The 14,490-nt window shown below is 46.6% G+C and overlaps 1 protein-coding gene across 1 annotated transcript in view; it reads left to right on the forward strand.

The window, feature by feature from the left end:
• Nucleotides 1-9,053: 9,053 nt before the first annotated feature.
• Nucleotides 9,054-14,490, forward strand: part of LOC147683426 (eotaxin-like) — a 103,022-nt gene continuing 97,585 nt past the window's right edge. The window contains exon 1 of the mRNA XM_086943859.1: nt 9,054-9,354. Coding sequence (XP_086799985.1) covers nt 9,201-9,354 — 154 coding nt within the window. The 5' untranslated portion in view covers nt 9,054-9,200. The remainder of the gene's footprint in view (nt 9,355-14,490) is intronic.

The raw sequence follows: 14,490 nt of genomic DNA on the forward strand, positions 1-14,490 counted from the left end.
TGTCCCCGACAATAGATAAAGATATATTTGTAAACAGTAAACATGCATGGCCAATCATAAATGGATTTAGAAAAAAAAAGGTCCGTGAATATCTTGAAACATCGTGGTCACAGAAAAACAAACTTATCTTTATCAAAGCAAGCTTTGGTCTACTGCCGGGATTCTGTAATTTACCACAGAGGAAATACTCAGAAGAGAATACCCAATGCAGGTTATGTAAATCCGGTCAAGAGAACATTATACACTCATTGTGTCTTTATCTTGAAATAGAAAATGAAAGGAAAATTACTCTTAAGGGACTATTTAATGATCGTGGAGTAAGGACATGTAGACAAGCTCTGATAGCATGTATAAAATCTGAAGATATATTTATGAATTCTGCATTTGAAAAATGTTTGTGTACCGTTGGAAAGAAATTGGAGGAATATAATTTGAATTGCTAATCGATTGTATTTAAAAAATGTATATATATACAGCCTATTTCATTTTATTAAGTGTAAGATATATTAACAATCTTATATCTTTTTATTGCATTCAAAATGTTATATTTGATGACGCTTTTAGTAATTTTTGTAAGATTTTAATTAATCAAACAAAATAAAATAAACTTGAAACTTGAAACTTGAAACTTGAAGCATTTCTAAGAATAAAACATCGTCATTTGTTGAAACGATTTTTATTTGCAGAACTTCTATAGCATTCTTCCCACTTCTTCTATAATTATGCTAACTCTTAAAACTAATGTACCTATTTTTAAGTGCTAACGCACACTTTCAATCAAATGCCCCAATTAAGTAAAGCTTTGTGTTATTATTATTATTTTATTTTATTTTTACTTTAGTAAAAGTTTCATTTTGTTAAAGGGTCTGTACACATTTTGCCTGCGTGCTTTTATTTACCCCCTCTTCTTCCAGGTAGAAATACTACCGTAGGCCACTTATGTCCCATTCCTGTAGGATTCAACATAAAGTAACCTACCACCACACGGGGTGACAACGTGCAACTTTTCCTGCCGAAATAAACAGAATTTACATGAAATTGTCGCGTTATTTTGTGAAGTTGTTCTGAACAAGTGGCGCATTTCGTTATTATAAATAAAACATGTCTGTGCAATACGTGTGTTTGTGAGAGAGAGAGAGAGAGAGAGAGAGAGAGAGAGAGAGAGAGAGAGAATGGGAGAGAGAGCAAGAGATATGTAACTGAATTTTAGTCACAGATGTCCTAGGCAGGTACATCAACCCCCAAAGGTTTTTCCCTAGACCTAGAACCAGTGACCGATACATTTACACGGATCTCTGCAGCAGTTGGCCTAGTAGGACTGGAAGTTATGACCCAAAGGTTAAACACCATTCCGGGCAACGTGCACTTCAACCCATTAAGCTGTTTTACAACCAACCAGCTTCAAACAAATCTTTGTGGTAGGTGCATTAACCAGCTAGGCTATCCTGATTGGAACCCGTAACATGCAGACGTCTGCAGCCGGTGAAATGAAATGAAATAAAATGAAAAACCATAGGAACAAATGAACAGTAACTACGGGTACGCCCTTGCAAACAGCCATGTTTTCAATGCTTTCCGAAAAAGCAGAACGGAAGACTGAAATTTAATTTCACAAGGAAGGGTATTCCATAACTTAGGGGCAATTGAAGAAAAAGCCCTACCGCCCCATTTACTCCTACGGAAGCGAGGTACCACCAGCAGGTTCTTTTAGGAGGAGCGTAAGTCTCTGCCCGATACATAGGGTAGCAGCAGTTTCTTGACACCCCCCGCACCCCTACCAGAGAGTGCACTGTAGGTCAGACAGAGCATTTTAAAGATGATCCTCGATTCAATAGGAAGCCAGTGTAAGGCCTTCCTGGCTGCCGTTGCTGATGCTAATCTGGGAGCGTCCAGAACAAATTTGGCTGCCGCATTTTGGGCAGTCTGAAGATGCTGTATCAGGCTCTTATTCATGCAGGTGTATAAGGCGTTACAATAATCAAGTCGCGAAGCGACAAGTGCTACCACCACTTGCTTCCGCACCTGAGGAGACAGGTAATGCTTTATTTTTCGGAGTATTTTAATGATACCCCAGCAGCTGGCAACAGTTCTGTTAACCTGCAGCGTCATGGAGAGGGCGGGTTCAATCAATACTCCCAAGTTCCGTGCCGACTCCGTAGGAGTAGGACAGGTCCCCAACGAGGGCAGCCACCATTGAGGTGACCAGATGTTATTGTTTGGGCCAAACACCAAGATCTCAGTCTTCTCACCGTTCAACTTTAGTGAATTATAGATCATCCACTGGGACACTGCTTCCATGCAGTTCCTGAAGTTGAACGGTGACGAGTTATCCAGATGGGAGAGGGAAACCAAGATCTGTGTGTCATCAGCATAAGAGACTACCTCCATCCAAAAAGATCTAACCAGCCTGGCAAGCGGGGTCACGTAGATGTTAAACAGGGTCGGACTTAATACCGACCCCTGTGGGACCCCACATTGCACAGGTAGGGATGGAGATAGGAACTCTCCCAGCTTAACCCTCTGTTCCCTCTGGTCCAGAAAGGAGGCCAGCAGACTCAGAGCCGCCCTTCCACCCCTATCTCCCTCAGGCGAGATGTTAAGACCGAAGGGGATAGGGTATCGAAGGCAGCTGTCAGGTCCAAAAGGACCAGGACGGTGGTATGTCCCTGGTCTACCTCCATGCGGATGTTGTTCAGAACGACCGTAAGGGCTGACTCGGTACTATGGTGCCTCCTGAAGCCGTGTTGAGATTGATCTAAGAGACCCGAGGAATCAAGAAATGCCGCCATATGTTGATTGAGGTGAGTCTCCAGCATCTTTGCCGGAGCTGGAAACAAAGAAATGGGGCGATAATTCTTAAGCATCTCCGGATCTAGTGTAGGCTTCTTTAGGAGGGGCTTGACCACCGCACTCTTCCATTGAGATGGAAAAGTGCCCTCTCTCATAGCCCTATTCATGATGTCCAACAATAAGGGCAGTAAGGAGTCTCTGCACTCCTTCAGGACTTTAAGGGGGCATGGGTCCAATGGGGACCCCAACCTTGTCTTATTTAAGAGCAGGTCAAGCTCCTGATAAGATAGAGGCGGAAACTCGGGCAATCTCATAGAGGTGGTAGGGAAAACCTCCTTCGAGAGCGGAAAAGAGGGGACGGGCGGAGGAGGGGTGACGGATCTTTGTGATTCAAGATTCGAATAGATGTCCGCAATATTTGAGTGGAAGAATCCTGCGATTTTATCACAGAATTCCTGGGTGCTTACTACAGGAACCTCTCTAACTGAGACCACCAGTTACCTTATGAACAGTCAATCAATCAATCACAAAATTTGTATAGCGCGCTACTCACCTGTGAGGGTCTCAAGGTGCTGAGGGGGGGGGGGTCGCTACTGCTCGAACAGCCAGGTCTTGAGTTGTTTCCTGAAGGAGAGATGGTCCAGGGTCAGCCGTAGGTGACCGCCCGGTAGGAGAAGCATCTTCCTCTGACGGTGTATTTCCGAAATCGTGGGACGGAGGCGAGGGCGAGGCTGGCGGATCGGAGCTGGCGGGTGGGTGTGTGGAATGTGAGACGGCTGTTGAGGTACTTCAGGCCCATGTCATGGAGAGCCTTGTGTGCGTGGGTGAGGAGTCTGAACGTGATCCTCTTGTTGACGGGGAGCCAGTGAAGATCTTTCAGGTGGGCAGAGATGTGGCTGCGGCGGGGGATGTCCAGGATGAGTTGTGCTGAGGCGTTCTGAATGCGCTGGAGTCTTTTCTGGAGTTTGGCTGTGGTTCCAGCGTAGACGGTGTTGCCGTAGTCCAGACAGCTGGTGACAAGAGCCTGGGTGACCGTCTTCCAGGTTTCGGTGGGGATCCATCGGGAAGATCTTTCGGAGCATGCGCAGGGTGTTGAAGCAGGATGATGAGACGGCGTTCACTTGCTTGGTCATCGTGAGGTAGGAGTCCAGGATGAAGCCCAGGTTGTGAGTGTGGTCCGCTGGTATGGGTGCGCTGTCCTGGGCAGGGGGGCACCAGGAATCATCCCAGGCGGAGGGAGATAGACCCAGGATGAGGACTTCCGTCTTGTCTGAGTTCAGTTTCAGACGACTGATCTTCATCCATTCTGTGACGTCTCTCATTCATTCCTGGAGGTTGACCTTGGCGGTGTCGGGGTCGTTGGTGAGGGAGAGGATCAGCTGGGTATCGTTGGCATAGAGATGATGTTGAGGTTGTGTTGGCGGGCGATGGCTGCGAGAGGGCTCATGTAGACGTTGAAGAGGGTGGGGCTGAGTGAGGATCCTTGCGGGACGCCGCAGATGAATTTGGTGCCCGTGGATCGGAACGGGGGGAGGCGGACTCTCTGGGTTCTTCCGGCGAGGAACAAGATGATCCACTCCAGTGCCGCTCCTTGGATTCCGGTGTTGTTGAGGCGTTGTATCAGGGTGCGGTGGCATACGGTGTTGAATGCTGCTGAGAGGTCCAGGAGGATGAGGGCAGCCGTTTCTCCGTTGTCGAGCAGGGACCTGATGTCATCGGTGGCTGCGATGAGGGCGGTCTCGGTGCTGTGGTTTGCTCGGAAGCCGGACTGTGAGGGGTCGAGGGATCTGTTGGTCTCAAGGAAGGCGGAGAGTTGTCTGTTGACGGTCTTCTCAATGACTTTGGCTGGAAAGAGGAGGAGCGAGATGGGGCGGAAGTTCTTCAGGTCCGTGGGGTCCGCAGTGGGTTTTTTCAGGAGGGCGCTCAGTTCAGCATGTTTCCAGCTCTCCGGGAAGGTGGTAGATGTGAAGGAGCTGCTGATGATATTTCGGAGGTAGGGTGCGATAATGGAGTCGGTTTTGTTGAAGATGTGGTGTGGGCAGGGGTCGGTAGGGGAGCCGGAGTGGATGTGTTCATCATGCGGATGGTGTCTTCGGTGCTGACGGGGTCCAGATGGTTTGGTGGTTGGGTGCGTGGTTTGTGTGCCGAAGCTGTTGTGCATGTCGGCGATCTTGCGGTGGAAGAACGAGGCGAGAGAGTCGCAGAGGTCTTGCGAGGGAGTGATGTCGGTGTTGCAGGCACTGGCGTTGGAGATCTCTTTAACGATGCTGAAGAGCTCCTTGATGTTGTGGGTGTTGTTGTCCAGTCGTTCTTTGAATGCTGTCTTCTTGGTGGTGCGGATCAGCTGGTGGTGTTTGCGGGTAGCGTTCTTGAGGGCGGTCATGTGTTCTGCTGTCTGGTCGTGGCGCCAAGCTTTCTCGAGGGTGCGGCAGGTTTTCTTGGAGTTTTTGAGGTTGTTGGTAAGCCACGTGGCTTTCCTGCTGCCAGGACTTATCGCTGCAGGCCTGACAGCGACACCTGCAGCAGGTGTTTTAACCCCCTCAGCGGTTTTCCGGAGGATGGACCCCGTGTCCTGCAGATCATAGGAGATGTATCAAGACCCTGAACTTTTTATCACATATTGCAGCTAGAGATAAACAGACTTTTCGCAGATCTCAGTGGCAGGCGCACTACCCCCTCAGCTATCAACAGTGGCCAGGCAGGCAGCAGTGCCCAGGTATGGAGCAGGTACGCTGTCCTGAGGTTCTCAGCTTCCTTCCATAGCACTGTCTTTGAGTGCAGCTGTCTCCCGGCACTCCAGGCTCCCCCCACAGCACTGCCCCTGCCTTTAAGAGGCAGCATTGAGTCATCACATCCCCCATCTCCGCCCCCCTACCCCGTGGGACTCTAGGCTCCCTCCCTCCCACAGCACAGCTGCCACCTCTGGGAGGGAGCATGTAGAAGACACAGTCCACCCCACAAGGCCCCCCATGCAAACCTTAGAACCCCATGGGAGGGATCAAGGAGCGAGCAGGCACCCCCTCCAGGCTCTGAGTTCACTCCCACAGGACTGCCCGTCTCAGAGAACACTTGGCCCCCTACCCTGGGACTCCCTCCCACAACACTGCCCCTGCCCTTGAGAGAGCATGAAAGGCCCCTCTGGCTCCGGGTTACACCAGCCTGTCTGGGGAAGAAGACATCCAAACATAGGCAGGGAGGGGGCCCGGCGAGAAACAGGAGCAGACCCCCCCCCGCCGGCAGGAGGCTCCGCGATAGAGCGTGTCACCTGGAGTGACAGCCCTGGAGGGGCAGAGCAGTCTAGGATACACTCGCACACACGTTTACATAGAATCAAAACGGAATGCTTGCGGCCAGAAAGATAGACTCAAACCCATAACATCAGAACAGGAGGGGCAGGGAGGGGGGCCAGGGCCTTTCTGGGTAAAGGTTAGACACGTTAAGCCCCCGGAGCCCCTTAAGCAGGTCCAGAAAAACAGTTCATAAATAGAGGGACCCGCCCTCCCTCTATTGTCTGAGCTGTCAGCAGCGAGAGGAAATTTTTAATAACAAGCGCGAAAGTGAAAGGAGTACAAGTGCAAACCCTAATCACAGCCACTGTGAAGCCCCGAGGGAATTGCGCCGGGGGAATGGGAAGCTGTGCACAGAAATGAATCACGGTATTAAAAAGAATTCGAAGCGCACGGGTCAGCCGGGACTGTAGTGTTGGTAGAAACAAAGGAAAATAATAAAAGCGCTGGAGATGGAGACAGACGCAAGGATGCAAAAGTGAAAGAGGCTACTGCCCCAGTCCTGTCTTCCCAGTGACCCTGCTACAGGCAGCAGGTGACGTAAACTGGTAGGGCGTAAAGAAAGCGCAAAAGTGAAAGAAGGAACGTGCTGCAGACCATCTCTTGTCTTTATGGGGCCATGTGTTTAAACACATGGCCCCATAAAGATAAGAAATTGTTTGTGACGCACGGAAAGCAGGTGAGCTTGTCCAAGTAGGCCGGTAGAAAAAGCCAAAGGGAAGCAACATCAAAGCTATTTTCCAATGGCTGGCCACCATTTAGCATAAATGGTGACACCAGCCAATGGAAAAGAGGGGAGGGGCTGAAAGCCCTTTACTGAAACTCTTCCGAAACATTAAATCTCGCAGAGCAAGCTACGCATGTGCACAGCCACGCTAGCCGAGACCTAAAAAAGGGGAAAATGTAGGGCCGAGAATAAAATGTGAGGAATCAGGTCCTGATATCGATTTTTGAAGCCTTACAGTTGAATAGCTGCTTGGGAAATCCAGGGAAAGGCAGGAATCCATGTACATAGGCCAACACACAGAGGTGGACACAAGCAACAGACATACAGATGCAGAAACTGTCCCAGTAAAACAGAGACACAAGCATAAAGCACACAGACAGACACACCTAGAAGGACAGGGGGACAAAAGAAGAGATAATGGATGGATGAACGAATGGCCTGGGGAACAGGTAGATGAAAAGATGAATGGATGGGCAGACAAATTGTTGAAGTCTTCATAACCAGTTAATCTTTAGTTCCTTTGCTTAAAGGCTCAACTTTGCGGTAGAGAAATGAGTGGTGTCAGCACCTGTATTAACCTCTCCTTTGAGAAATCAGTTTTACTGGGTGTCAGTCTCTAGTGTCATCCACCACTTCTCTATGGAATGAGCACCAGTTTGTAACATGGCATTGCCTGCCAACTCCAGCATTGATATCTTTTTTTCCCAGAACATATTTTATTGATTTTCATGCCAGTACATGGCCCATAAGGTCCCATTTACAGATAAATACAATAGCAGTTATCAGCATGGCATCAAATTCTTACAATTTTAAACCAGACTAAACTAAGAACAGACTGCAATATAACTTGTTGTTGTTGTCGTTGTATAACTTGTTGTTGGTATTGCGCTCCATGTCCCTGCTGCACACGCACCCCAAACTGGCATTCCATATAATTTATCATGTATCCTGACCATAAGATTAGACCACTCCTCTAGAGATTAAGAAGGCGATGGCAGGGGGCAAGAGTGAGAGTGAGACCATGGTAATCTGTCCATCACTTTCATATTTTGAAATGTTTCTGAGGGCACCCTCTGGCTCGAAAAACTGGCATCTCCAATTCCATACAGAAGTCCATTCCCTTTTTCCAAACGCCCACAAGGGGCGGCATCTCCGCCTTCCATGCTCTGGCAATGTCTCACTTAGCAAGTGTGAGGGCCCTGGAAAAGGAGATGGTTCTATCAGAGTTGGTATCTTTCGGTTATCATAATTATCCTACAATGCAATTCACTTGAGGCACACCAACTATCCTGTATCCATGCCAATACTTCCTCACTACAAATCGGTTTTTATAAACACATTGGCTCAATTGAAGAAAAGAAAAACTAACAATGCTAGAATGCTTACATTTGTTGAAAAAAAGCCCAGTACCAAAAAACATGGGTTTGGTGTTCCTGGATCAAGGTGCCACAAGTTGACTTTTTAATTTTTTATTTCTACTTTCAACCAAATTAATTGGTTTTCTCAGTTGCAGCAAGGTGGAAACAAGCTAAATCTACTCACATGTTATTGAATGTTTACAGTGTTAAACATGCATTCAGATGTCCTGATGTCATATTGTTTGTACTCATGCTTTCAACAAAAATTACATGTGCTTCTTTTTATGTGTTTGGCTATTTGTATTTGTGGTCTTGCTAACAATGTCTTCCATGTACTAAATTGCATGTGAGCCATGCTTGCTAAGTGGATGTTATCGGTGGATCTAGATAGGGATCCCACAGTTACCACAAAGTATTAGAACTGGATTGACTTAGAATTTGAAAAAGACAAATGTCATCCCAAAGACTAGATGCCTGCATATCACTCTCACGTAGTCAATCCAAAAGCCAGAAAGCCAATTTGGGATGTTACATGTTATTATTATAATGAAGCATTAATCCGAATTGAGCGAAACTTACATATGCAACGGCGTCAAGACGCCAGTTTGGGGTATTAGAGCCCTTTATAAAGAAGATATTCATTCATTCGTTATTTTTCACATAGATGTGAGAAAATGTTCAACTGTGTTGGCTATTCCACTGGATACCATCGACCAATGTCCGCACAGAACTCGCCAGCAGCAGAATTAACCCAGAGGATCACAGATCACCACCACCTCAGTGGAACTTATGACTACCCACATATTCGTGTTTTGAAACGAGCACCGCGTGACTAACTCAAAACTCTCTTGCATCTGTCCACAGATGCAATTGCGACACGTTCCCAGTCACTTGAGAAAGGAAACCCGAGCTTTTCACGCCTTTGCCTCAGAGTGCCGAGCTGCTACCTACTCTACAACGGAAATACTTCGAACAAAAAAGTCCCAATAACGGAGAAGAGGGAGGTGTGGGCTAAGGGGGCTTAAAGCACCCTTCAAAATGCCTACACAAGCTTGTGACGACCAGAAGGGCCATTTGCAATCTACCGCTCTGGTACTGTCTGTCTCCAGAGGCAAAGCGATGCTGCGGAATCTGCCCAAGCTGGCCGTCCTCCTCCTCGTCGCCGGATGTTCGTGTGTTCAAGGAGACTCGTGTAAGTACACCCTCTACTCATCAGCAACAGAAGGACATCAGTAGCCTATCATTTACCATTGTAATGCGCCCCATACAACCTAGGATAACGTAAAAGGTGTTCTGATTAACTACATTATTTAGGACATGCTTTTCTATAATTAAGAAACTCTACATGCCGCCATGTTATACTGTAATGGCTTTGAACCCACTGAGCTATTTAAGTGTCTTTCCAATGTACAACGACATACTATTTGGAGGTAAGTAAAGAGGCGCGTTTCTCAGTATTAGTGATAACATCTAAGGTTGAAAGCAAAATATTCTTCATATAAGAATGGCATACTCCTTTGTAATTCTGCCATGGCTATTTTTTAATTTGAGGTAGGTTACAGAGTGCCCGTATGTTTTCTCATCTGCTTTAAGTCACTGTGTGCCCTATATTTACCAATTCTGGCCAGATTCTAACGACCAAAGTCCGAGTTTCAAGAGTTTTGTGGAAGATTAACATGCCGATCCAGTATTACTGGGTACTTTCCCACTTGAAAATCAAAACCATGGGCAAATAAAGCGCATTTTCCACTCCCATTTAGCACCTGCACAGGTGGTTAATGAGAGTAGAAAGTACAAGAGTGAGAGCGTGAAGCAGCGTTAGCATTATGGCGGTTGGAGAGGTGCTGCTGCACCGGGTGCCAACATATTCCAATCTGTCATGAGTGATGTAATGTGTGTGGTCATAAACTGTGCATTGTGGGAGCGTTGTTAGGTCACTAAAGTATAACTGCTGATTTTTTTCTTTTTTAAATGTAACATCACCTTGCGAATTTGTTCTTTTTTTTTAAACTTAAAGTGAGATATAATTAACCGTGCACCACAAGGGGTTGGAGGAAGATGCATGGCCACAGCAAACAACCCTCCCACGTTGCAGCTAACCTCCCCAGCCTTACACAATCTTTGGCCACGCCTTGAGGAGAATTTTGCCACAGGCCTCAACCTGTGGCTTGGCCCTGCACCTAACACCCCTGCAGGGAGCCAAGTCTTTTGACTATCCTGCTTCGAATGACCAACTTCCTGCGGCGCACATCCTTTACCTGTGCGCGACGTAGGGTTAAGTGCACATTACCCTACGGGCGACCAACCCCAGGTTGCTGTCCAAACCCCACGGTTTGTCAACCTGCAGTACATTTTCCATTTTTTTTAATCATTTTTGTCCGCAGAAGAGTACATGGTCCTCCTCCAGTACTGCCACATAAGCAGCACTCCAAGGTACCACAGGACAGTGCAAGCTTTACTTTTGACACTTGCACTGGCCCGTGGTACCCCTGAGTACTCTAGCGGGACCTCACTGGAGGGTCCCGCTGGCACCCACAGGAGTCTTGCAGGACCGCATGGTTTTCCACATTATGTCCTGTGGGTTTTTTCCCTTGATACCCACACAAGGGCCAAGGGGTCAGGCTACCTTTACCCTGTCCCTTGCAGATTATTTTTCATGTATAAACTCAGTACACAGGGACGTTGTCCCCGACTACCGAAATGGCAATCACAATATTTCTGTTGATGTTGCGGCCAATCAGATTGCTCGGTCCTGGGAGAGTGATGAATGGGGATGGACCCACCAGAGACGTGGCTTGGGGCAGAAATAGTTCCGATTCACAAAAAAGGCTGCCCCCTGCAACCCTCGAACTATAGGCCCATCAGCCTGATAGATATAGCCCAGAAAGTTTTGGGTTGAATACTCCTGGAAAGAATTCAAACCTGGGAAGAGGAAAATGATATTCTGAGTACCCTACAGGCTGGCTTAAGAACAGGCACGTCAACCATTGACCAGATATTCCGACTACAGGTCCTTAATTGGAAATCAGTGAGTGTGGAGGGTGGCAGCCTCTACCTCATTTTTGTGGACTTGAGGGCCGCGTTTGATCTGGTCCCCAGGGACAAGCTGTGGAGAGTTCTCCAAGACCTTGGTATACCATCCTTTCTCCTGGGAGTGTTGAGAAGGCTCCACACAGGAAACTTTGCCCAGGTCAGATGTGGGAAATATGGAGAACTATCAGCACCATTCCCTGTACAAAGGGGGATGCGCCAGGGATGTGTGCTGGTTCCCACCCTTTTTTGTCTTTATATTAATGGGCTTATAAAGCATCTTTCAGGCACCGATGCCCCGAGACTAGCAACAGGCAGGGTCCCCGCCCTAATGTTCACGGACGACGCTTTATTATTGTCCCAAACATCTACGGGTATCCAACATATATTGGACGGCTCTGCAAACTTCTGTACCCTAAGTGGCTTGGAGATTAACTTAGATAAAATAAAATATATGATTTTTAATCCTCCTAGGCAGATGCGCCCCAATCCAGTTTTGAACGGTACAACTCTTGAGAGAGTAAAGACCTTCGAATATCTAGGTATCGTTCTCGAGGAACACCTGGGATGGGATGCCCAGGTGGACAAGTCTGCTCTAAAACTGACGTAAACTGTGGGCGGTCTATCTAAAATGCATAGAGTACTGGTCTTTAAGCCCACTGCCCCTGTTGTAGAAATGTATAAGGTACAAGCAAGAGCCGCTTCTATATACGGGGCGGAACTATGGGGACACTGCATGCCTACAGGTCTAATTAGGGTTGAACATCTATTTATGAGGAATCTGCTAGGTTTGCCAGCTAGTACTTCGCTTGTGCCCCTAAGGTTCGATCCAGGGCTACTCCCCGTGGAGGAGGAGGTGGCCTTAGGGCCTCTTACCTACTGGAGAAGACTCTGGTCCGTCCTGGAGCTGGCCTGTTATCGAAATGAGTTTAAGGAAGTGTGGGATGCAATCAAATCAAAGAAAATGTCATGGTTAACCCACATCAAAGACCTTTGTGACAGGATTGGCCTTCCCGAATTATGGGGATCGCCGGAGGTATCTTGTCTGGCCCTTTCTAGGGCTGACTTGGTATACCAGTATAGGCATCATAACTTAATTACCATTCATGCTAGTTCATCAGTTGGTAAATTGACATCTCAGTTCCTCCATATAAAAGTAGAGTACAAGAAGGAGGAATTTCTTGATCAGATTTACCCAGCATCTTCAAGGAAGCTGTATATGCAATTTAGAATGGGTAGTCTGCCACTTAGGTCATTTACCAGCAAATGGGATGTGATAAAAATACTGAGTGCCCTGCATGTAGGCATCCTTTGGAAAACGAAATTCATGTTTTCTTTTTCTGCCCAGAATATCGATCGGTACGAAATCGCTGGGTGAAACCCATTTGTAGGAGCTTGAGCTACCGAAATTGTGAAAATGCTTTTAGAGTTTTAAAATATGACACCCATCCCCCCATTGTTTTTTCTGTTTCCCGCTTTTTAAATGGTATGTGGGCAAAACGTAGACTATTTGTAATGAATTAATTCATAACCTAAGGACACCAGGTACCAAATGTATTCTTTCGATAAGTATTGAATGATTTAATACTATTTTTAGCTCTGATAGTTTTACTTCTGTAAATAGGTGTGTGTATATATGAATACGTTTTTTGTGATAATTTTTGTGCTATTTAACAATGAATTTTAATGAACTGTTGTATGTATCTTAACCTGCACTTTTATGGCCCGTCGAGGTCGAAATAAAGTTATCAAAGTTAAGTTCAGTAATTTATTAAAAGCCAGGTGCCTACATTAACCACTGCAAGAGTAAGGAGATGGAAATAGTCACTCCTGGCTTTAGAGTTCTTTATTTTTATTGCCTGTGTGTTGGGGATTAGCGTTAAGAGGCCCCCCTTAGCCCTCCCTGATGGTGCCGGTGTTACAATTGTCTGAAAAGAAAGGTAGCCATTTACAAAGATGGGTCCCATTACCCATGTCTCCTGAAAACAGGAGATGTCCCGATCTTGCCAGAGTTTTAGCCAATGTTCGTTACCTGGTTTCTGTGCGATACCCACCACGTTCCAGATGCTATTTTGCATTAAAGTATCTACCCAATTCTGGGGTTCAATGGATTTGGGAGATACTTGAGTGTTGGGTGCCTGGATGCCCGGTGTAGCTGAACCCTCCATTTCAACAGGGCGTAGTAATTTGCAAGCTGCCAGATCAGAATGGGTGGTAAATCTGTTTTCAAGGGTCAGCCCCAAGACACCAGTGTTTCCTACTAAGGTGGGCCTTGTAACACCTCCCCTTGGATAGGTTCTAGACTCTCTGGCCAGCAAGGGAGGGGGTCTGTAAAAGTATTCCAAGGGTAGTGCTTTAATCTGTGTACCCTCAGGTGTAACCGAGTTAAGAGAGATCTAGCTACAAATGTATTATTGAAGTTTATAATCACATAATCACCTTCCATCAATTTAGTTGATAAGCCCAGCCACCGTACCCTTTTAGCCATAATAATTTGATTGGAGAGTGGATACCCCCTTCACCAGTATAGGTTAGATGACATGTTAAAGAAGTGGAGGGATTTAGCCATTTGTTGGTATGTTGTTTTAAATTGTTCCCCCTTCAAAATTGGAACATTTCCCAGAACCAGTACAAGGGGGGATGAGGCCAGTGGAAGATGAAGGGGCTGATAAATAGTAGCAGAGTTCCCCATCTTAGATCGTTCCTGCCTGAGGAGATCACTTATCCCCCCACCCCCCGAAAGTGTTACCTGTGATCCATTAGCAATGCTATTTAAGACACTACTAGCATGTGGATTTGAAATTAAACGAGCCAGTGGGATTACAGAAAACTCAGTTGGTTGTGAGGGACGCAATTGAGAGTGAGAAAGAGGGATAGAATCAGGATTGTCCAGATTGCTATTTAAGTGAGGTATCTGATATCCATCATCTATAGTTTCAACTGAGCGAGTCCTCATCATTGGAGGTAGTGCTGGACCGGAGATTGTTCCAGGACGTAGATGCTGTAAAGGGGGTAAGTTATTAGTCCCTAAACCCTCAATGTGTGATAGTCTCTCTTTGATTTGAGTTAATTTAAGTAGGAGGGGGTTCAGAAGTGAGGTGACCAGTCATCTCTAGTGTTTTCCAGATGTTGCCAACATTCGCCCAAAGAGACGATGTATTAGGAATGGTGGTACTCAAAATAGTGCTCAAGCCAAATTTGCTTTCTCCGGTTCCCCTTGATTTGCCGGTTCGGGCAGGTTTCAGAATTTTCAGCGTCTTTTGTGTCTGTGGTCCACCACCCCTTCATTTTTTTCACT

This window comes from Lissotriton vulgaris, chromosome 11, assembly GCF_964263255.1.
Source record: "Lissotriton vulgaris chromosome 11, aLisVul1.2, whole genome shotgun sequence".
NCBI lineage: Eukaryota > Metazoa > Chordata > Amphibia > Caudata > Salamandridae > Lissotriton > Lissotriton vulgaris.